Source organism: Oryctolagus cuniculus, chromosome 4 (genome assembly GCF_051225735.1).
Source record: "Oryctolagus cuniculus isolate XC-2025 breed Fujian yellow rabbit chromosome 4, ASM5122573v1, whole genome shotgun sequence".
Lineage (NCBI taxonomy): Eukaryota > Metazoa > Chordata > Mammalia > Lagomorpha > Leporidae > Oryctolagus > Oryctolagus cuniculus.
Window position 1 is genome coordinate 96,657,653 of NC_142870.1, and position 21,853 is coordinate 96,679,505.

The following is a 21,853-nucleotide window of genomic DNA, read 5'->3' on the forward strand; positions in this document are numbered from 1 at the left end:
AGTTTGGCACAATTCAAATTACATGGATTACAAAACGTGATGTAGACAGGACGTTAGTGCTTTCTGAGGGCAAGACTGCACAGCTCAACTTGACTACTTGCATTGTATACTTCTTGGAGCATGGGTCTTCTTGTTTGAAATTCTCTCCATGAAGGAGAAACATAACGACAAGGAATAACTAGAAAGGAAATTGTATCTTCTTAGTGGTAGCCAAATGATAAGTTTGTATGGATAAGTTAAAAAGTCTTTATTTTGTTGATCTTTACAGTTTTCTGAAACATACACACAGTTATGCAACCAAACAGAATAGGAACCATTTATGAAAATACCTACAAACCCAAACATTTAAAATAAAATCACAAGCCAAGGAGGACCAGGTGTTTGGGACATGGTTAGTAAGTATGGTTTTATTCCATACTCATATCATGGATATTCAAAATCTAACATGGCAACTATTCAGGAGCTATAAAATGAGGGTTTTCCAAAAGTTCATGAAAAATGCGTATTATGAAAAAAAACTATGCACAGATGTAAATGTTTGCACCAAAATAAACTTATGTTTAAATCCCATTTTAAAAAATCTCTTTGAAGCTCTTTCCTACTTGGTGTTGATTTTAACAATCAGGACAGATCTCTGAGCTACACTGGTATATAAAATTGGGGTATAATCACTTTTTCTGATTAAAAGAATTTATTAGTTCATTTCTTTGTAAAGGGTACAGTTCATTTCTTTAACTCTAGGAGTAAAAGTTACATAATTGCTATTTTTTATTAACCGCAATATTTTAATGCAATTCAGACTACACACATATACTTTTTTTATTTTTCACCATAAAAACAAAACCTCATAATTGATCAGCAGGGGTCCTACACAGTGGACAAAAACTCTTAAAACAACAGTTTATTGAACATGCTCCTATGTTAATGCTCATTAAAAATGTGAATCAGTGTTGATGCATGATATTTTTGGTAGCTTATCTGAAGGATTTCATTAAGAAATACCCAATTCTTTCTGTTAGTAACTTATTTCATGCAGCCAGTATAAATCCAAAGTGCTTGGATTCTAAATTAAGCCTTGCAGTCGTCAATAACAATGCAATCTCCATATTGTATCAGCAAATTTTTTACTGACCCAAATCCTTTCGTTTAGGCACCTGAATACTGAGGAAACTGAACAGAAACAATCAACCAAGCAAAAAGCCAGGCAGAAGATTCAGTGACTGGACTGGCTCCTGACTACTCCAACTTGCAGGGCATGATTCTAAATGAAGAAGACCACGGTATTGATGCTTGCTCAATGACACATAAAACATTTTTCACATTCTTTTCCATAAGTGTCGGAGCATGAAAGGTGTAAGGATATGAATAAAAGCAGCTATGCTTCCTTTTACAGTTGACTCTCTAATATGATTAGGAAAAGCAAAACAAGTACACCATTTTACTAAATTATTTTAACATTATTTCATAGGATCTGTTTCATCCTTACTTGCTCTGCTGCACATTAAGCAGCACATGTAATGTGAAAGGCTTTCAAATGAACCCTTTCCCATAGTGTGCTGCTTATTTACCTGATCTCCTTTTATCTTTTAATCCCTCCCCCAAAAGTTCTCACTTAAAAGTAATCAGATAACATGAATTTATTCTTACCTTACAATTTCTTCCATTTGTTGAGTTATTATCATTCGTCCCATGAATCTATCAAAGAATTCATCACATTATAAAAATATATGATGCTCTGCTTATGACATCAATGGGTAGAACATTCAGACAGTTTTAGCACTATTCTCATATAGGAGATAAAACTGACCTTTTGTATACATGAATGGCCTAATATTCATGTTATGAACTAGAAAGACAGTTTTTCAGTTTTAACAAATTTAATATTCTTGCCATCTCTACTCCAGCTACAAATGAAGAAATGGATGAAAAATTTTTCAAAATGACAATGGAAATGTTTGCTAGGATTTGGCTAAGAGTTTGAATGTTCCCCAAAGATCCTTGTATTAGGGACTTGTCCCCAAAGCCTTATGTTAATGATTAATGGAGTAATAGTAAAGGGTAATGGGTTAAGGGTGGAAACTTGACCTAATTATGATGTCTAGGAGTGGGCCTCAGGGGAAGTCCTTAGGTCACTCACTGCGGCTTGCTTTCAGATGATGCTCTCCCTAGACTCTTGATTCTACAAGGGAAGAGTGCTTCTTGGCTTACTATGTGAATCCTTTCTCCACATGCATTTCACCCTCATCAGAAGCCAGACTACTAGGGCCATCTGATCTTTGACTGTGAACTTCCAAAACTGTAAACCAAATAAGCCTCCTTCTTAAGAATCTCCATTCATGTTCTTTTAATTAAAGCAATTAAAAGTTGATTATATGGGGCTGGCACTGTGTCACAGCGGGTTAAGCCACCGTCTGCAGTGCTGCCATGCCGTGTAGACAGCAGTTTGAGTCCCGGCTGCTCCGCTTCTGATCCAGCTCCCTGCTAATGCATCTGGGAAAGCAGCAGAGGATGGCCCAAGTCCTTGGGCCCCTGCACCCACATGGGAGACCTGGAAGAAGCTCCTGGCTCCTGGCTTTGGATTGGCCCAGCTCTGGCTGTTGTGGCCATCTGGGGAGTGAACTAGCAGATGGAAGACCTTTCTCTCTGTCTCTCCCTCTCTCTCTAACTCTGCCTTTCAAATAAATAAATAAATATTTTTTAAAAAGTTGACCATACAAATTTTTTAAAATATTTAATTATTTATTTGAAAGGCAGAGTTACACAGGAGAGGAAAGGCAGAGAGAGAGAGAGAGAGAGGGGTCTTCCATCTGCTGGTTCACTCTGCAATTGGCCGCAATGGCTAGAGCTGGGCCAATCCGAAGCCAGGGGCCAGGAGTTTCCTCCGGGTCTCCCATTCGGGCACAGGGGCCCAAGGACTTGGGCCATCCTCCACTGCTTTCCCAGACCATAGCAGAGAGCTGGATGGGAAGTGGAGCAGCTGGGTCTCGAACTGGTTCTCATATGGGATGCTGACGCTTCAGGCCAGGGCGTTAACCCACTGCGCCACAGCACCGGCCCCCAAAAAGTTGACCATACAATGTTATATATCATTACTATTACTAGTTTGGCCATCATGAGAATTTATCATTGCTATATAAAGAAATTTACATTGTCTAGTCAACAATGAATGTTCACATATTTCATTACAGTTTACTGAAGAAAGCCTCCTGTGATTTAGAATTAGATCATACTTTGGAATCAGATCTGATTTGGAATCAGATCATACTTTGACCTATTCATTCATTCAACAATTATTCATTGAGCAACTACTATGTATGAGTTAACTGGTAGGGACAAGGTGGTAAGTAACAACCTTTCAAAACGTTGTTAGCTTTCCAGTTATATTTCAATTGTTTTAAGAGATTATTTTATTTATTTGAAAGGTAGAATGATACAGAGGGAGAGACACAGAGTAAGAGACTTTCCATCTGCTGGTTCACTCCCCAAATGGCCATGACAGTTAGGGCTGGGCCAGGTTGAAGCCAGGAGCCAGGAACTCCATCCAGGGCTCCCATGTGGGTGGCAGGGCCCAGGTACTTGGGCCATCTTCCACTGCCTTCCCAGGTACAGTAGCAGGGAACTGGATCAGAAGCAGAATAGCTGGGACTCAAACCAGCACTCTGATATGGGATGATGGCATTGCAGGCAGCAGCTTTACCCACTGTGTCTCAACATTGGCCCTAAAATATTTTAATTTTTGATTGCCTGAAATCTAGAGTGAGTGGCCTGTTATCATAATGAATTTTCCATTCAATATCTGCTTAGTGAATATACAATATAAATTTTCACATACTCTTAAGCAATAATTTGGAATTCTATCATTCATTCAACAATGTTCATGTACCTGGTACTGCTTTAGGTACTTCAGTAGATAAAGTGAACTGTATACACACACATCTTGCTGATACGTATCATAAAGAAGTAATTAAATACAAGGAAAATTTAAGTGCATAAAATTAAGTACATAAAGATGTTTGTTTCCTCAACTGTCAACAAATACATAGCAAGGCCTGCTCTATGCCAGACACCATTCTAGGTGCTTCCGGTACATCAGTGATCAAACCACACAAAGTGGCTTTCTTTGGAGTTTACATTCAAGTGAAAGAGAGGTAATAGCAATAAACATAACAAATGACTAAATTATACAGTATATTAGAGCATAGTATTGTTATGAGAAAAGAGAATAGGTAAGAAGGAGCAGGCCACCTAAGTATTCAACGCAGGCCTCACTGAGGAGGCGATTTTAACAAAGATTTGAAGGTGGTAAAAGAGTTACACAAGGACTAGCTAATGAGAAGGTGGGGAGGCGTACGCATATCTAAAGAGAAGCAGGGAAGCCAGTGTAGCTGGAGTATGAACAAGAGGGAGGAGGACAGGAACTCGGGTCAGAGGAGAGTCTGGGGACCAGGGGAGGTCAGGAAGGTCTTACAGATGGTGATAAGGATGTGGGCTCTGCCTCTCACTGACATGGAGAGCCGCTGCAGGGTTTGATCAGGACAGACCTGACTCACATGTAACAAGAATCACTGTGGCTGCGTCTGTGAGAATGGACCGCAAGGGAGAGAAGGGGAAAAGTGGAAAAACCAGCAAGTGGGCCTTTGAGAACAGTGATTCAGGCAAGAGATAGTATTGGCATAGATGGAATTGGTGAGAGAGTCAGATTTTGGATGAATTCAGAAGGTGAACTACAGAATGTTCTGAGGAATTAGGGTGAGATGTGAAAAGAAGTAAAGAAAGATGAGCAGAGAGATGGGAGGAGTCATGGTTGAACCCGGGTTTTTGGCTTGACCCAACTGGAAGGCCAGATTGTCAGTGACAAAGATAGAAAGACTGTTGGCAGAAAAAGTCTGGGAGGGATCAATAATTTCTTACCCTGACTTTTTGGAGATTTCTACTAAATTTCCAGGCAGAATTATGGAACAGGCAGTTGGATGTAAGAGTGTAAAGTGTGGGAAGGAAGTGTGGATGCAGAGATAAATCTGGAAGTGATCAGTATGTAGGTGGCCTTTAAAGTCATCAGATTGGATGAGATCACTCAGAGAATAAGTGCAGACAGTGAAGGGTACAGGTAGGGAAGGGAAGAGGCCCTCTGACATGCTCTGACACGGAGAGTTCAGGGGGAAGAGGAGAAATCAGCAGGACACACTGAGGAGGGACAAGAGAGGGCGGAGACCAGGAAATTAAGTACACAAACTGTATCAAATGGAGGAGGGAAGCAATGAACTATCCAACTGATTTGTCATAAGGCACCATGTCATATGTCTAATATAAAAACAACAGAGTTGGGTATTAAGAGTTTAATTTGGTTCTAGTACACTCACTTGGATTATTACATAGTCATTAAATACAATCATTAAGAACACTAGTAAGATGGAAAACACCTTTTCTTAAAATACTTTTTTGAACTATAAAACCAATCTATATTCTTTCAAGAAGTATTAGAAAGTATGAAAAAGTAGCTATTTTAAAAGCATCTGAAATATTGCCATCAGCAAATAACCATTAATGTTATGATAGATAATTTCTCCAGGTTTTTCTTCCTCTATCTTGCTATCTAACTACTCAGCTACTGGATCACACACAAACATTATTTTTACATAACTGGGATAATATGAAATCTGTATTTTTGACATATTTTGATATGTAGCTATGTCATGAAATTCTCTTAAATTTTTTTTTTTTGCTTTCTTTTTATTTATTTGAGAGGCAGGTAAACAGACAAAGAGCTCCCATCTGTAGGTTCATTGCCCAAATGCCCACAATAGCCATGGCTGGCCAGACCAATGCTGGGAGCTAGAAACTCAATCCAGGTCTTCTATAAGGATAGCAGGGATCTAACCACTTAAGTTACCACCTGCTGCTTCCCAGTGTAACACCAGAAGAAGCTGGAATCAGGAGTGAAGCCGAGACCTGAACCCAGGCAGTCTGACAAAGCTTCCCAAGTGGTGTCTTTTTTTGTTTGTTTGTTTGTTTGTTTTTGACAGGCAGAGTGGACAGTGAGAAAGAGACAGAGAAAGGTCTTCCTTTTACGTTGGTTCACCCCCCAGTGGCCACTGCGGCCAGCACACTGCGGCCAGCACACCGCACTGATCCGAAGCCAGGAGCCAGGTGCTTCTCCTGGTCTCCCATGGGGTGCAGGGCCCAAGCACTTGGGCCATCCTCCACTGTACTCCCGGGCCACAGCAGAGAGCTGGACTGGAAGAGGAGCAACCGGGATAGAATCTGGCACCCTGACTGGGACTAGAACCCGGGGTGCTGGTGCCACAGGTGGAGGATTAGCCTATTGAGCCGCGGCGCCGGCCCAAGTGGTGTCTTAACAGCTAGAACAAACACCTGCCCCTAAAAACATCATTTTTAATATTCCCATATATCCTTAAGCATTCTCCTACTTGAACACTTAATATGCTTTCAGAATTTCATTTATATAGAGTAAATAAAATGAAAAAAAGAAATTTATATAAATATTCTCTTTAACTCCTATGAATTCTTCAAAGGTAGAAACTATTCTTATTCATTTTATCTATCATGTACCTCAATGAGACATTCATGCTCGATAATAATTTGTAGAATTGGGCCGGTGCTGTGACGTAGCAGGTAAAGCAGCTGCCTGTAGTGCTGGCATCCCATATGGGCGCCAGTTTGAGTTTTGGCTGCCCCTCTTCCAATCCAGCTCTCTGCTATGGCCTGGGAAAGCTGTAGAAAATGGTCCAAGTCCTTGGTCCCATGCACCCACGTGGGAGACCCGGAGGAAGATTCAGGCTCCTAGTTTCAGACTGGTGCAGCTCCATCCATTGTAGCCATCTGGGGAACGAACCATTGGATGAAAGACCTCTCTCTCTGCCTCTGCCTCTATGTAACTCTGCCCTTCAAATAAATAAATAAATCTTAAAAAAAAAAAAAACTAGTAGAATAATTGAATAAGCAAAAACAGCAATCAAAGTCTTTTTGCAGTATTATTGAGTTATTTTTCTATTATAAAAAACATGCTTTGGGAGTAGCTGTCTGCACAACAGTTGAGATGCCATCTGAAACTTGGAATCCATTATCAGAGTGCCTAGGTTGGAGTTCTGGATCTACTTCCAGTGTGTTTCCTGCTGGGGAGCAGCAGGAGATGACTCAAATGCTTTAGCCCCTGCCACCCTCCTGGCTTTAGCTTGGCCCAGCCTCAGCTACTGGGAGCATGTAGCGAACGAATCTGTGGAAGAAGATCTTTCTCTGCTTTTCAAATACATAAATGAATTTTTAAAATACCTTGTTTAATGATTATATTACATTTATATTTTAAATAACATATACACTGCTATAAAGTGGAATTGTCTGTTAATTTAAAAAGTATTTTTACTTTCTCCCCATTTTCCAAGATAAGTTAAAAACCATAGACCAAAGTACTAGTCATATTTGATCTCACATTAATCTTATGTTTGCTTAATTCTGCATCATTTTGAAGTCTCATAACTTTTTTTTAAAGATTTTTATTTATTTGAAAGTCCAAGTTACACAGAGAGACAGAGAGACAGAGAGACAGAGAGAGAGAGGTCTTCCATCTGATGGTTCACTCCCCAATTGGCCGCAATGGCTGGAGCTGCGCCAATGAGAAGCCAGGAGCTTCCTCCGGGTCTCCCACATGGGTTCAGGGGCCCAAGGACTTGGGTCATCTTCTACTGCTTTCCCAGGCCATAGCACAGGGCTGGATCTGAAGTGGAGCAGCTGGGTCTCGAACCGGTGCCCATATGGGATGCTGGCTCTTTCGGCCAGCGTGTTAACCTAGTGCCGGCCCCTGAAGTCTCATAACTTTTAAAAATTCACCATTACTGAGATCATAATAGCAATAAAAACATCTTAAGGTACTTAATTCTTCACAGTTAAGAGAATCTTGTAGTTTATAGTGTTTAAAGCATTTAAAAAATTATAAAATTTACTTTTAAATATGTAAAGATTTAACTTTGATGAAATGGAAGATTTTACAACATCACTTGGAGAAAATCCCCTTTACAAAGGTGTAATCCAAAATAGACGTGCAGATATTTGAAAAAGCCAATGACTAAAGATAAGAGTTTGAAATATTTCAACTAACAAGAAGCTGAAGGCGATTTTTATAATCTGGTTATAATTTATAGTTTACTATCAATTACTGAGTAAAAATGAGTTTAGTTTCCCATCCATTTCATAATCCAAGATGACTTATACTATAGTTGTATTTAATAAACTATAATGTTAAAAGAATTTAGTTCTTCTGTTTCTTTCCCTGTTTTCAGAAACAAGATCTATAAAAATCTAACAAATGGGGGCAGCACTGTGGCATAGCAGGCTAAGCCTCCATCTACGGCGCTGGCATCCCATATGGGCACTGGTTAGTGTCCCAGCTGTTCTTCTTCTGCTCCAGTTCTCTGCTTATGGCCTAGGAAAGCGTGGAAGATGGTTCAGTTGCTTGGGCCACTGCACCCATGTGGGCAACCAGAAGAAGCTCCTGGCTACTGGCTTTGGATCGTTCCCAGCTCTGGTGATTTCGGCCATTTGGGGAGTGAACCAGTGGATAGAAGACCTTTCTCTCTGTCTCTCCCTCTCTCTCTCTGTAACTCTACCTCTCAAATAAAAAAAGTTTTAACAAATAAAGAAAACATTAGGAGGTGGGTATTCAGTGCATCAGTTGCATCCCATATGTGTGCCTGGTTTTGAGGCCTGGCTCTGATTCCAGCTTCCAGCTAATGAACACCATGGGAGGTCGCTGGAAATGGCTCAATATTTGGGGCCCTGACACTCACACAGGAGATGCAGAGTGAGTCTCGGGGGTTCCTAGCATTGATCTGGCCCAGCCAGAGCTGTTGTGGACATTTGCAGAGTGAACCAGCAGACAGGAAAGCTCTATGTGTCCACTTTTTTTAAAAATTAAAGAAAACATTTATTTTATGTTTCCTGTAATGGAGGGTAAATAAAATGAATAAGATTAGTTTCTGTCCTTAACTCATAGCTATTAAAGATAATATTTAAATAAAGTTGTAAAAATTTTATTATGTGCTATATATAAGGAAATACTGAAAGCTATATAAATTGTAAAGTTCTGATTTAAAAGAGATATATACTAGTGAAACTCAAGACATAGCTCCTGCCTTCATGGAACTTATAAAAAAATCATTAGATAATTCTTTCCAAGGGAATCATTTTTTTTAAAAAAAAGATTTATTTTATTTATTTGAAAGGCAGAGTTACAGAGACAGAGAGGGAGACACTGGGAGATCTTCCACCTACTGGTTCACTCCCCAAATGGCCACAACAGACAGGAGTGGGCCAGGTTGAAGCCAGGAGCCAGAAGCTTCATCAAGGTCTCCCACCTGGGTGCAGGGGCCCAAGTACTTGTGCCATCTTCTGCTGCTTTCTCAGGGGCATTAGCAGGGAGCTAGATTGGAAGTGGAGCATTAGGGGACTTGAACCAGTGTCCATACGGGATATCAGCATTCCAGGAGGTGGCTTAATTCATTATACCACAGTGCTGGCCCCAGAGGGGAATGAGCTTACTTCTACTATAACTACTGTTATAAAGTGAACATACTAGTTCATAAGGAAATAGAAGGTAATGGGAAGGACCTTGTGAATGATAGCATTCTTTTGAATTAATATCTTTTGCTTAGAATTCTGGAAAATTCTGTGGTTAGTTTTTTTCCCCCCTAAGATGCACTTTCCCTGACTTTCCCACAAATAATGCCTCCAATTAGCCAAAGGATTCATTTTATGATTATGGTTATAAAGCCAAATTTGTAAACAGGACTTAAAATGAGTATGCTGAATGATCACACCATACCTGTACAGGTCTGCTTCTGGTTGCTGGCATTCTATCACAGCCACTAGGGTGTCCAAATTGGCAACTGTTTGTAACACTGCTGTTTCTGGAACCGCCACATGAGTCTGGGGGGAAAAGGATTAAACCGAACAGTTTCAGGATCTGACTGAGCCCTTAGTTAGCAAAACAGGAGAAAGAAGGATGTAAAATAAAGAAGGAGATAGTTAGCTACTGTGATTTGGCCTTTCCTGTCTAGCGAGGCCACTTGCATATGAAATAACTGTGTGTATAGTCACTAGTGCTCAAAGTTTATCATAAGCAATTTCATTGGGAAAACGTGAATTTTCACCCTTGACTGTACTCTGACAAAATTTCAAGCTGTTGGTTATTTTTTAAAAGCACCAAAAATATTATGAGACTGTATTTTTCCTAAAAATGCTTTCAGTTTTTAACTTGAACTGACTAAACCATGTAAGACTACTCTTGAAATAAATCAATATTAGTTGCTTTTTAAAAACTTCATGTATTTTTAAATTTCAGTAATTAAAAAGATTTTTCCTTTATGAGGTCAAATTTTATTATTGAAAGCAAAGAAAAATAAGACCATAGCCATATACATCTCACTATATTTTGTTTACCAAGACCAATAATGAAAAATGTACATGGAACAAACCTTCAGGTTAGTTTCTCCATCCAAACTAGCAGTTGTAACGTGACATGAACCATCAAGTCTATCTGAGGACAGAAGCACCAAGTCTGCAGGGAAAATTTCATCTTTGGCTATTCGAACAATATCACCTACCTATGAAGAATATGGGGAAAAGTGAATATACAAATTTTAAAAGGCAGGGACTTAGTTGTATTTGGTTCTAAGTAAACGGCCTCTAGGAGGAAAGCAGGTTTTGAACTAAAATATAATCCAGATTAGAATTATGTGCTACCAAAATATAATGGATTTCTAATTTACCAGATGCATACCCGAATATTTTTTGATCTAGTTTTTACAAGGCCACCACTTCGAACAACATAAACAGGAGCTCCATTTACTTCATTATCTGAGTTATGTCTCAACCAATCTTCGTACCCCTGTAATATCCAAAGAATAAAAAATATATTTTCAGCATAATTTGAAAATATTTTTAAATATTTTTATCAAATGAGAAAAAATTTAAAATTGGCAAACATTTCATTCACTAGAATTATATTTGGCTATTTTGACACATATGCTCATAAGTAGTGGACATTCATTCCTACTAGAGACACTCTTGCTTTTTATTATACACATGTTCCTGGTTTCACAGGATAGTTCCAGTTACTTCTCACTTTCCTTATAGGAGGCTCCATCTGTGCAACCTTAGGACATTTCCTCAAAATTTACTCTCCACTAGGAGATTTCTTTCATGCCTGTCTTCAAATTATATAAATATTCTGGCAATTCTGAAATGTATATCTTCATCTATCTCTCTCTTCTGGACTCCAAACCTGAATATTTAACTACATTATTAGTATCTCCATTTGAATGTCTTATGAATATCCTGAACAAACTCAAAACTAAATTAATAATATCATTCTCAAAGTCTGCTGCATTTCTAATGTCTCTCATTTTCACAAATGGCATGATTATTCACCAAGGTACTCATGCTAGAAAGCTGGGAAGACAATTTTTGACTTCTACCTTTTCCTAACAGTATTCAATCACTAAATTAAATTATTTCTATGTGTAAATGAAAAGGCATAAATTCAGAGGACTATTACAGATAATAAACAGAAAAAAAAAGAGAACAGATTTTGAAATGGAGGTAGAGTTCCATCATTTCTTAAACAACAGACCATTTGCATTAATTGTAACTACAGGTTCAATATCCCTATTTTGAAATTCTGAAATCAGAAATGCTTAAAATCCAGAACTTTTTGAGCACTGACATACCACAAGTGGAAAATTCCATATCTGATCTCATGTGAACCTTTCTTTTATGAAGAAAATCATGAAAAATAATGCATAAAATTACTTTCAGTCTATGTCAATGAGGTGTATATGAAATATAAATCAGTTTTGTGTTTAGACTTGGGATCCTACCCTGAAGATAATTTATTATGTACATGTAAATATTACAAAATTCCTCTCAGCGAAAGTCCAAAATCTCAAATACTTTTCATCCCAAGCATTTTGGCTGAAGAATATTAAAATTCTAGTACTTCAAAAAATATGTAAGCTATAAGGATCAATGTTAAAATGAGAAACACGTATAACCATTTCACCAAAAAAAAAAATCTTTTGGTTAAATGTTAAGGAGTGGTGATTTCCTTTTAAGTGGAAATGCAAATCAGTATTTTTGTATTTGGTCTTACCTTTCTACTTCATAGATTTTTAAGCTTCTAGAGAGTAAAGACTATTTTACTAGAGCACTGTATCTTCCATTACAGAACTGGAGAAATGACTTACTATGTGCATATGCTTGGGAAAAGTTAAAAATAAGTAACTGACCACCTCACTAAATAACTATTTTGATAAAAGCACAAAGGGCAAAGATGGCCTAAAAGGGGATAAGAGAAGAAAGGAAGGTTGGAATTCGAATGAAAATGACAGTTAAACTAATAAGCAGTATTTATTATACAGAACAACAGGTAGTGACACATGATTTCAAGAACAAAGGCTCAGGGAAGGAAATCAGAATGTGGCATAGTAGTCAGAAAAGGCCAAAGTTTTAAGTTTCCAAGTTAAATGAGTGATTGACCTGTACAATTATTTGGTGGAAGAACTTCCCAGGAAGCAAGAACTTCCCAGAAAGCAAGCCTTGAGATAGGAGCACACTCACTTCTGAGTATAAGAAGACTGTGGCTGCAGCACAGCAAATAAAAGGAAGAACGGTAGGGAGTGCAGTAAAAGAAGGAACAGGGACTAGAGTGTGCAAGTCCTTCTAGATCACTATAAAGACTTTTGTTTTGGTCTAAGTGTGATGGGAAGCTACTGCACAGCTTTAAGGTGGGAGGGTAGTTATGATCTGACTTTAAGAGATCTGGCTGCTGTGTGAAAACCGTAGGAGGGAAAGTGCTAGAACTACTGGGAGAGGAATGAAAATGTCCAGGGAAGGGAAAATGATGGCTTGGATTATGAGGTTGATCTTGAAGACAGGAATAAAAAAGTCAAAGGATAATGCAGCCAGAGCTGGTGGTGGTGGATGGCAGTGCCATTTAATAAACTGAAGGTTAAGAGGGTAGTATAGTTTTAGAGGAAACAAAACCAAGAGTTCTGTTTGAAATTATTCTAAGATATCCAAGTGGCAATGTTGTGCAAACAGAGTTTGGAGTTCAGATAAGTTTCAGGACAGACAAACATTTGAGAACCATCAACAGACAGATGACACTTTAAGCCACTGGATTAGATGAAGTCACCTAAAAAGTATTTCCATACAAGAGACACATATCTATTACCTTGAGGCAATGACATCTGCAAAATCAAGTAAACATGTGACAGTATGAGGAGACTTGGATGCTTACTAACTTACACACGAAGTCCTGTCTCCAACAGAACAGTGAAAAAAGGAAAGGCAAATTTAGTGAGAGCTGTGGCATAATATTCTGACACACCAGATGTATGACATAATTGCTAATCTACAAGCTCCTTTTAGTCTTCTTATATAAGTGATAAAGAACATACTTCATCTCAGAAATGTAAAAATTTTGTCAATTTTATGCTGATATTAATTTATACCTTATCCCTATATTTTTAAAATGGAAATTAACCACTATTACTTAAGAAATTTCAGTCACCACTCTCTCAGGTGGAAGAGCTCATTCTATATTAACTCAGACCCTGTCAAGATATGACAAGTGGTAACCAAAGTGACAACACATTTCTATGAATTTAATTCTTATTCAGTATGTTTATCCGATAATCTTGTTTTTCTACAATCAGACTTTGTCAATTTTATTTCCCCCAGAGTACCACTTTAATAATCAACTTCAACAGAAAATCATGTAAAACAAAGGAAAGCTCTACAGAACTTTTTCCCTGAATCAATTCACCATTCATTGCATCATTAAAAACCACAAATTAGACTTAGAATCCAGGTTCTTGTTTCTGTAGCCCAACAACTTTTAGATAAACTTCTCCATCAGATCATAATTTAAGGATGTCCTTAAACCAAACATATAATTAAATATAAATTAACTCTAACTCATTGTATATATGAGGGTGTCTTAAAAAACTCATGAAAAAATGTACTATGAAAAAATTATGCATGTATTTAAGACCTTTTTTGCACCAAAATAAACTCATCTTTTAATTCCATTTTTCACACATTTTGAAGTCCCCTTACATAACTCCTGTTTTTGAATGCTTTAGGCATTAACAAAGAAACAATATATTTTAACAACTGTAGTCATTTCATGAGTGACCAGGTACTGAAACACAACATAGCAGTTAAGTTTAATTTTACCATACATAAAACAAATTTGCTGCTTTCTTATAGAAATACTTTTCACAGTGATAAAAGTGACTTTGGAATGGAAATACAGTTTTTAACAACTTCAGAGTGACTTTGCGGGAAAACAACAACAGAAAATATTCCCATACCTGTTTTATAGCAGTTACTGTTATCACAAAGAATAATGGAAGTCCACTGGTAATTGGACTGGTAGGTGTATCAATCATAAGCTAGTAAAAAAAAATGCAGATTATTATTTTTTATATTGTTCACATCACATGATCAACATCTAAACTCTCACACTGTTGTATGGTCAGTATAGTTTAGCTCACAATTTCTTAACTTCACTTTGTTGGCTATTACATGGGATTGGTAAAATACTTATATCTATTGCACACTCATTGTATTGCCAGAGGGGACTCAGTCACTTTTTTCTTAACACACAGGTTAATTCTTCCTCAATATTCATCTACAAGTGGTGCTACAGCCACTTGTATATGCACATTTCTCTGCACAGCCTGATAAATGCTGAAAAGCCTGTCAGCAACTATTTTTTAAAAGATTTATTTATTTATTTGAAAGGCAGAATTACAAAGAGGCAGCAGTAGGGCGTCCTTCCATCCACTGGTTTACTCTCAAAATGGCCACAACCCCTGGAGCTGGGCTGATCCGAAGCCAGGAGTCAGGAGTTTCTTCCAGGTCTCCCACACGGGTGTGGGGGCCTAAAGACTTGGGCCATCTTCCACTGCTTTCCCAGGCCATAGCAGAGAGCGAGATCAGAAGTGGAGCAGTCAGGACTCAAACAGGCGCCCATATGGGATGCCGGCGCTTCAGATAGTGGCTTTACCCGCTAAACCACAGCACCGGCCCCCTGTCAGCCAATTTTATGCTGGGATTCAAAATAAACTCCATAATAAAAAAGAGACCTAGGAATGGGACTATGAAAGAGGCTTTTTCTCTAAGTGATTTTTTTTTACATTGTAGCAGAGCCAGAGGGAGATAGAGCTAGGAAAACGATGCTGCAATTATTTTCTAAATCACAAAATTGAGGTTTCAGTAAATCATGGAAGAAGTAAAATAAATTTGTAATAAATGATACATATTTCAGGAGATATATATATGCTTACCCTGATTGGAACACTATAAAATAAATAAATATATTGAAACATTACATGATATCCCACAAATTTGCATAATTTCAATGTACCAGTTAAAAATAAAAATTAAATAATACATTTGCAGCAAATACCTAGGGGTAGAACCTAGATGTAATGAATTATTAATGTTTCTTTACTCTGAGTAGGCTGATCCATTTGTTGTATTTCATAGACACTTTAAATTTCTGGTCTTGGGGCTAGCACTGTGATGAAGCAGGTGAAGGTGTTGCCTGCAGCACCGGCATCCCATATAGGTGCCAGTTCGAGTCCCAGCTGCTCCACTTCTGATCCAGCTCTCCGTTATGGCCTGGGAAAGCAGCAGAAGATGGCCAAGTCCTTCGGCTCCTGCACCCGCGTGGGAGACCCAGACAAAGCTCCTGGCTCCTGGCTTTGGACTGGCCCAGCTCTGACCATGGCAGCCATATGGGGAGTGAACGAAAGGATGGAAGACCTTTATTTCTGCCTTTCCCTCTTTCTGTCTATAACTCTGCCTGTCAAATAAATAAATCCATCTTTAAAAAAAAATTCTGGTCTTTCCTACTGATTTCACAAAAGTATACCTTTTTAAAGGAAAATGAAAATCAATAGTTTAGAAATATTTATTTATCTGAGAAAGGGGCAAAGACAAGAAAGAGCTTCCATCTGCTGGTTCACTCCCCAAATGCCTGTAACTGCCAGAACTGGGCCAGGCAGAAGCCAGGATGCAGGAACTAAATCCAAGTCTCTCACAAGTGGTAGTGATCCAATTACGTGCGCTATCACCGCTGCAGGTAAAGCCACTGCCTACGGTCTAAGCATCCATATGGGTGCGTGTTTGAGTCCTGGATGCTCTTCTTCCCATCCAAGTTTCAGCTAATGTGTCTGGGAAAGCAGAAGAAGGTCCAATTGCTTGAGTCCTTGTACCCACGTGGGAGACCTGGAAGAAGCTCCTGGCTTCAAATCATCTCAGCTCCAGCCGTCACCACCATTAGGAGAATGAACCACAGGACAGAAGACCTCTCTCTCTCTCTGTCTCCCCCGGCCCCCATAACATTGCCTTTCAAATAAATAAGTATTTAAAAAAAAAAAAAAAACTTCATTTATACTCAAGTTTCACAGGCTGTTCTGTTGATACACATATATAGTATACACAAAACAATCTGAAAATTAGGAAACTGTCAAATAGACTGTAATGAACAGAGGTTTAAGCTTAGAAAATGATCTCCTAAATAAAGGTTCTAACCTCATAGGGATGCTTAAAAGTTGATATAAACAAATTAAAACCTATAGAAAAACTTACTTTGTACCATGGTGATTCCATAGGTAGATATGTGCAGAAAACATGAATGAAAGAAGCCAAAATATTTATATTATGAGACAAAGCATCTGAAAGATGATGGGTCATATTTGTGGCTTATGCTTATTAGCATTAAAGCATAACAGTGATGAAATGAGCTATAATTAATCTTAATATGCAGAGGTGATTTCTTAGAAATTTAGAAGTGACTTAAATCATTGCAGTGACTGAATACAATGAGGATGCTTAGCGGAAAAAACTGGACCCACTGTCAAACAATTAAGAACACAAAATAATTTTTCCTTATTCTGAGATATATTTTTAGAAACCTTGTTTACAAACTTAATTGAGCAACAAAGCTTACCTGAACCAAAAATATAATAAGAAAATAAAAGTTTGCCACTCTTCTGAATTGTTCAAATAAATTTTTTGGAACAAAATTCCACACAGTATACTAAAAAAGAAAGAGAGATCAATAAATTAATATTTTAAAACATACATATTATTATATATAATAAGAAAGGTAAAATAAGATTTTACCAAGATTTTAGACAAATTCATGTAACTTTTTTTTGCTTTGGAGCCAGTATTGTAGAGCAATACGTTAAGCCGCCACCTGCAATGCCAGTATCACGTATCAGAGTACTGGTTTGAGTCCAGGGCACTCCACCTATTTTTTTTTTTTTAAAGATTTATTTATTTGAAAGTCTGAGTCACAGAGAGAGAGTGAGAGACAGAGAAAGAAATCTCTAACTGCTTTTTCATTCCCCAGATGGCCACAATGGCCAGGGATAGGCAGGTCTGAAGCCAGGAGCCAAGAGCTGAGAGCTTCTTCCAGTTCTCCCACATGGGTGGCTGGGGTCCAAACACTTCTGCCATCTTCCCCTGAGTTTCCCAAGAAAGTAGCAAGCAGCTGGTTGGGAAGTGGAGCATCCAGGACTCAAACAGAATGCTGGTGTCTCAGGTGGCAGCCTTACTGGCTATGCCACAACACAGGCCCCTCATGTTACTCTTGATGTTACGGAAGCAATTTATCTGGTTTCTAAAATTCAGAACTTTTATTCCATTTTCCATTTTATTTATCATTTATTGATAATTTTAGTATAATTTTTAAAAATTAGATAAAGTGGAACCTATCAATCTTGCTATAAAATTCTTGATTTTCTTTCAGAAGTATAGAAAGTAAATCTATGGGGCTGGCACTGTAGTGTAGTGGGTTATAGCCTTGGCCGAAGTGCCAGCATCCCATAAGGGCGCCGGTTCTAGTCCTGGCTGCTCCTCTTCCGATCCAGCTCTCTGCTATGGCCTGGGAAAGCAGTGGAAGATGGTCCAAGTCCTTGGGCCCCTGCACCCACTTGGGAGACTCCGAAGAAGCTCCTGACTCCTGGTTTTGGATCGGTGCAGCTCCAGCCATTGTGGCCATCTGAGGAGTGAACAAGTGGACTGAAGATCTCTCTCTGTCTCTATCTCTCTCTGTCACTCCTTCAAATAAATAAAATAAATCTTAAAAAAGAAAGTAAATCTAAAATATTTTAATAATTTCATTTATTTTATGTTTATCTAGTTCAGTGTCAGAAACAGGAAATGTTGGGGCTGGTTCTGTGGTGCAATAGGTTAATCCTCCGCCTGTGGCCCCAGCATCCCATATGGGTGCTGGTTCTAGTCCCGGCTGCTCCTCTTCCAGTCCAGCTCTCTGCTAATGGCCTAGGAATGCAGTGGAAGATAGCCTAAGTGCTTGAGCCCCTGCACCCATGTGGGAGACCTGGAAGAAGCTCCTGGCTCCTGGATTTGGATCGGCCCAGTTCTGCCCAGCTTTGGCCATTGCAGCCATTTGGGAAGTGAACCAGCAGATGGAAGACCTCTCTCTATGTCTCTCCCTCTTTCTGTCTGTAACTCTGCCTCTCAAATATATAAATAAATCTCTAAAAAAAAAAAAAAAACAACCAGGAAATGTGATTACAAAATTATTCTTTGTTTATTATGGGATATGGAAAATTAATCTAGAATGCTAAAAAATGTTTTAGATAGATGATCACTGGGATAATTACTAAGAAAATTTCAAAAAGGATATGAAAATTTGTCACAATGTCAATTTTAAAAGGTAAGACAATAGAGTACGGTGGTCAAGAGCATAGATGCTTGGGGATTAAACTGCTGTGGCACATATCCTAATTATAGCACTCACCAAATGACCTTGGACTTAATCTTTCTGCATCCTACTTCATTTCTTTATAAAATGAGGATAATCAAGTTGTATCTTACAAAGGTCTTAAAAAATTAAATGAACTAACACATTTATGAAGCACTGAGGATAGAACCCAGCTCACACTAATTACTATACAAGTGTTTGTTATTACTATCATTAATCAGCTCGTAAGTCTATAAAACTATATTACAGGGATAGTGTTATACACTACAATTTTTACTGGTATCACAATTCAAAACATAACTTCATATATAAAACAAGGAAGGAGTTTATAGAACTTTTACTTCACCCTAAGGACATTCTCTCAGTAGAATGAAAGATCCCTGAGGCCAGAGACATTGTTTTATGCACTCACTTAAATATCTACTTGGTACATACTTGGAGATCAAAAGTTTTGTGGGATTAATGAATGAATAAATAAGCATGGCTGAATGTGTTTTTTTTTTTCAGATAAATATGATGTCAGGCGATGAAGCCTTAATGATTACTAACCAAGTCAAGATTTTTAAAGACACAGTTTAACCTAATTTTCTCTGCTGTAATTCAAGATGGCTGCTATTTCTAAATTCTCATATGTCACAAGTTCACTTTGTGTATACAAATATTATAATATCTAACATTCTCTCTTTGTTGGAATTATATCTTCAATTCTAACCTAGGATGTATAAAACACTTTCACTCAGTAGTGGCAGCACCAGTATAAAAAGGGAATATTGAGAGGCAGAACTCATTAATGTTCAGGATAAAAGTGACAGCACCCATATAGATAGATACATTCTTGAAACACAGCCAAAGACATGAATTTCACATCTCTACATGTGAAATTATACATGAAATCTATAATCTCAACAAACACATAAAATCTACAATTAAACGTGATGTTTAACAACATGAAATCATAGCAAAGGCATACAGACAGGTGAATTCATCATGAGTTGGCGGAATGGCAAGTAATCTGGTGTGGAAGGAGTTTAAGCAATAGCAGCACAATGAAGAATAAAGAGATGAGAGACAGTATTTATGTTAAAAATTTTAAAAGGCAATGTTTACGTAAATATATAATTTTTGAAACTGTAGCCAAAACATTTTAAACCTAAGACTTCTGCTAGAAAAACAGCCACACCCAGGTAATTCATTTAATTCCAAAAGTTTTCCAGAAGGACACACAGCTTCCAGCACTAGTGTGGGAGTTAAATGGTCCATTGACCACCCAGTAGATGAGGATTGTAAAAACTAGATTTAAAAAAGCTATTTAAAAGTCTGGAAAGTATCCAAAATATAGATAGAAACCAGAAGAGTTTAACTTCAAAAAAACTGCAAATGGAAAAGTATAAATTGTGAATTGTTGGTTTCTTAGCTTAGAAGGGAGAAAACTACAACCTTATCAAAAAAATGTGGCTTAGCTTAAAGTTCAGGACTAGAAAAATAGCTGGAAATAAAAAAGGGAAAATGTAGGTAGGGAGAGAACCACACAAAGAAAATTATCCAAATTCAGAACCTAAGCTATCCAAACCCAAGCTGACAGCTGAACTATACATGAGAAAAGAATGCACTACTGACACTGATATCTGCAACAACAAAGGTGAATCTCAAAGCATCATGTTACGTGAAAAGGAGTCAGATACAAAGACTTGCTTGTATATAGGAAAGTCTAGAAAAGACCAAACTGTAGTCACACAAAGCAGATCAGTAGTTGACTGGCTTTGACGGTGACAACAAGTGAGAGTGGTTACAAAGGAGCAGTAGAGAATTTCGCGAGTGAGGGATATGCTCTCTCTCTATCCTGACTGTGGTAGGGGTCACATGATAGTACACCACTGTCAAAACTCATCAAGTGACACACTCAAACCCAGTGAATTTTACTGTACATAAATTATGCCTCAAGTTACAAACCAATCTTAAAGCTCTCACTAGTTCTTTCATAAATTACTCAGAACTGTCTCACTGAAGTTCCTCCATCCTTCCGATATTTACTCTTCATTTCCTTTGTTTCAGAACATTGTTCAAAATGAGAGATGTCCCCAAGGTAATGTTACATATGTGAACATGAAGACAGAAAAAAGGGGGCATCACTGTGTAAAATGACACCAAGATTAGAGGGGAGAAAAAACATTAGTCATTTTGGGAAGGAGCAGTAACACAAAGATGTTTCCTGCGGTGTCCTATCAAGCAATAGTTATGGTTTGAGGAGAATGCTACCTTAAGTATCTTTGACTCACATCCTTATGACTGCACTATCCAATAGGAGAGCCACTAGTCATATGTGGCTACTGACGCTTAAATGAATTTAAATCCGATTACAACTTTGCTTCCTCGGTTGTACCAGCCACATTTCAAGGCCTCAATGGTTCCATGTGGCTTGTGGTTAACCTTCTGCACTGTGTGGAGACATTTCCAACAAGAGTAGAAAGTCTACGGGGTAGCAGCACTCTATAGTCTTCACCTTCAAAATGAAACTAAAATGTCTTAGAAATGCCATGGAGAAAAACGAAACAAGGAAGAATATGTAAGAGTGAAGCAGTAGTTCAGCATCATAAAATGTTTACAGAAGAGTGATAAAATTGGAGGAAACATGCTTTAAAGTTACAAGGAACTGAGTTCAAACTCCAGTCTAGCCACTAACTAGTGTGCAACCTTGGGAAAATTATTCCATTTCCCAGCACTTCAACTGGAGAAACACAATAAAATCAGTATAACAATATTTTGTAAAACAGGTTTTATGGCAGCTACCTAAAAGGTTTGCTGCAATCACAAAATGTTATAATATTAGAACTACTCAATACAGTATCTGACACACAGTATAAATATTGGTTCCTTAGTTTAATTTCAGTGAAGATAAATTTTTTTGACTGTTGACCTAATACCAGCAACTAACAACTTACTTTATTTTATCATTTTGATTAAGATAAATCTATCAACCACCATTTTCCTGAACTTGTAATTGATATAAATACATACTTTAGGGGCCAGCGC

The 21,853-nt window shown here is 38.0% G+C and overlaps 1 protein-coding gene across 9 annotated transcripts in view; it reads right to left on the bottom strand.

Annotated features, from left to right (window-relative positions):
- The window catches only part of ATP11B (ATPase phospholipid transporting 11B (putative)), a 112,440-nt gene that overhangs the window by 67,368 nt on the left and 23,219 nt on the right, over window positions 1–21,853 (bottom strand). For 5 of the 9 annotated variants that reach the window (XR_011388036.2, XM_089332120.1, XM_008266558.5 and 2 more), the window contains exons 3-8: window positions 17,039–17,128; window positions 14,391–14,471; window positions 10,793–10,900; window positions 10,488–10,616; window positions 9,836–9,939; window positions 1,648–1,695 (exon numbers count right to left, since the gene is read on the bottom strand). Coding sequence is in view for 7 of the 9 variants with exons in the window: in XM_008266558.5 (XP_008264780.2) it covers window positions 1,648–1,695; window positions 9,836–9,939; window positions 10,488–10,616; window positions 10,793–10,900; window positions 14,391–14,471; window positions 17,039–17,128 (560 nt within the window). In the remaining 2 variants the exon portion in view is untranslated. Of the gene's footprint in view, window positions 1–101; window positions 179–1,647; window positions 1,696–9,835; window positions 9,940–10,487; window positions 10,617–10,792; window positions 10,901–14,390; window positions 14,472–17,038; window positions 17,129–21,853 lie in introns of all 9 variants that reach the window. The other 4 variants (XR_011388037.2, XM_089332122.1, XM_070072462.2 and 1 more) reach the window with 1 other exon arrangement.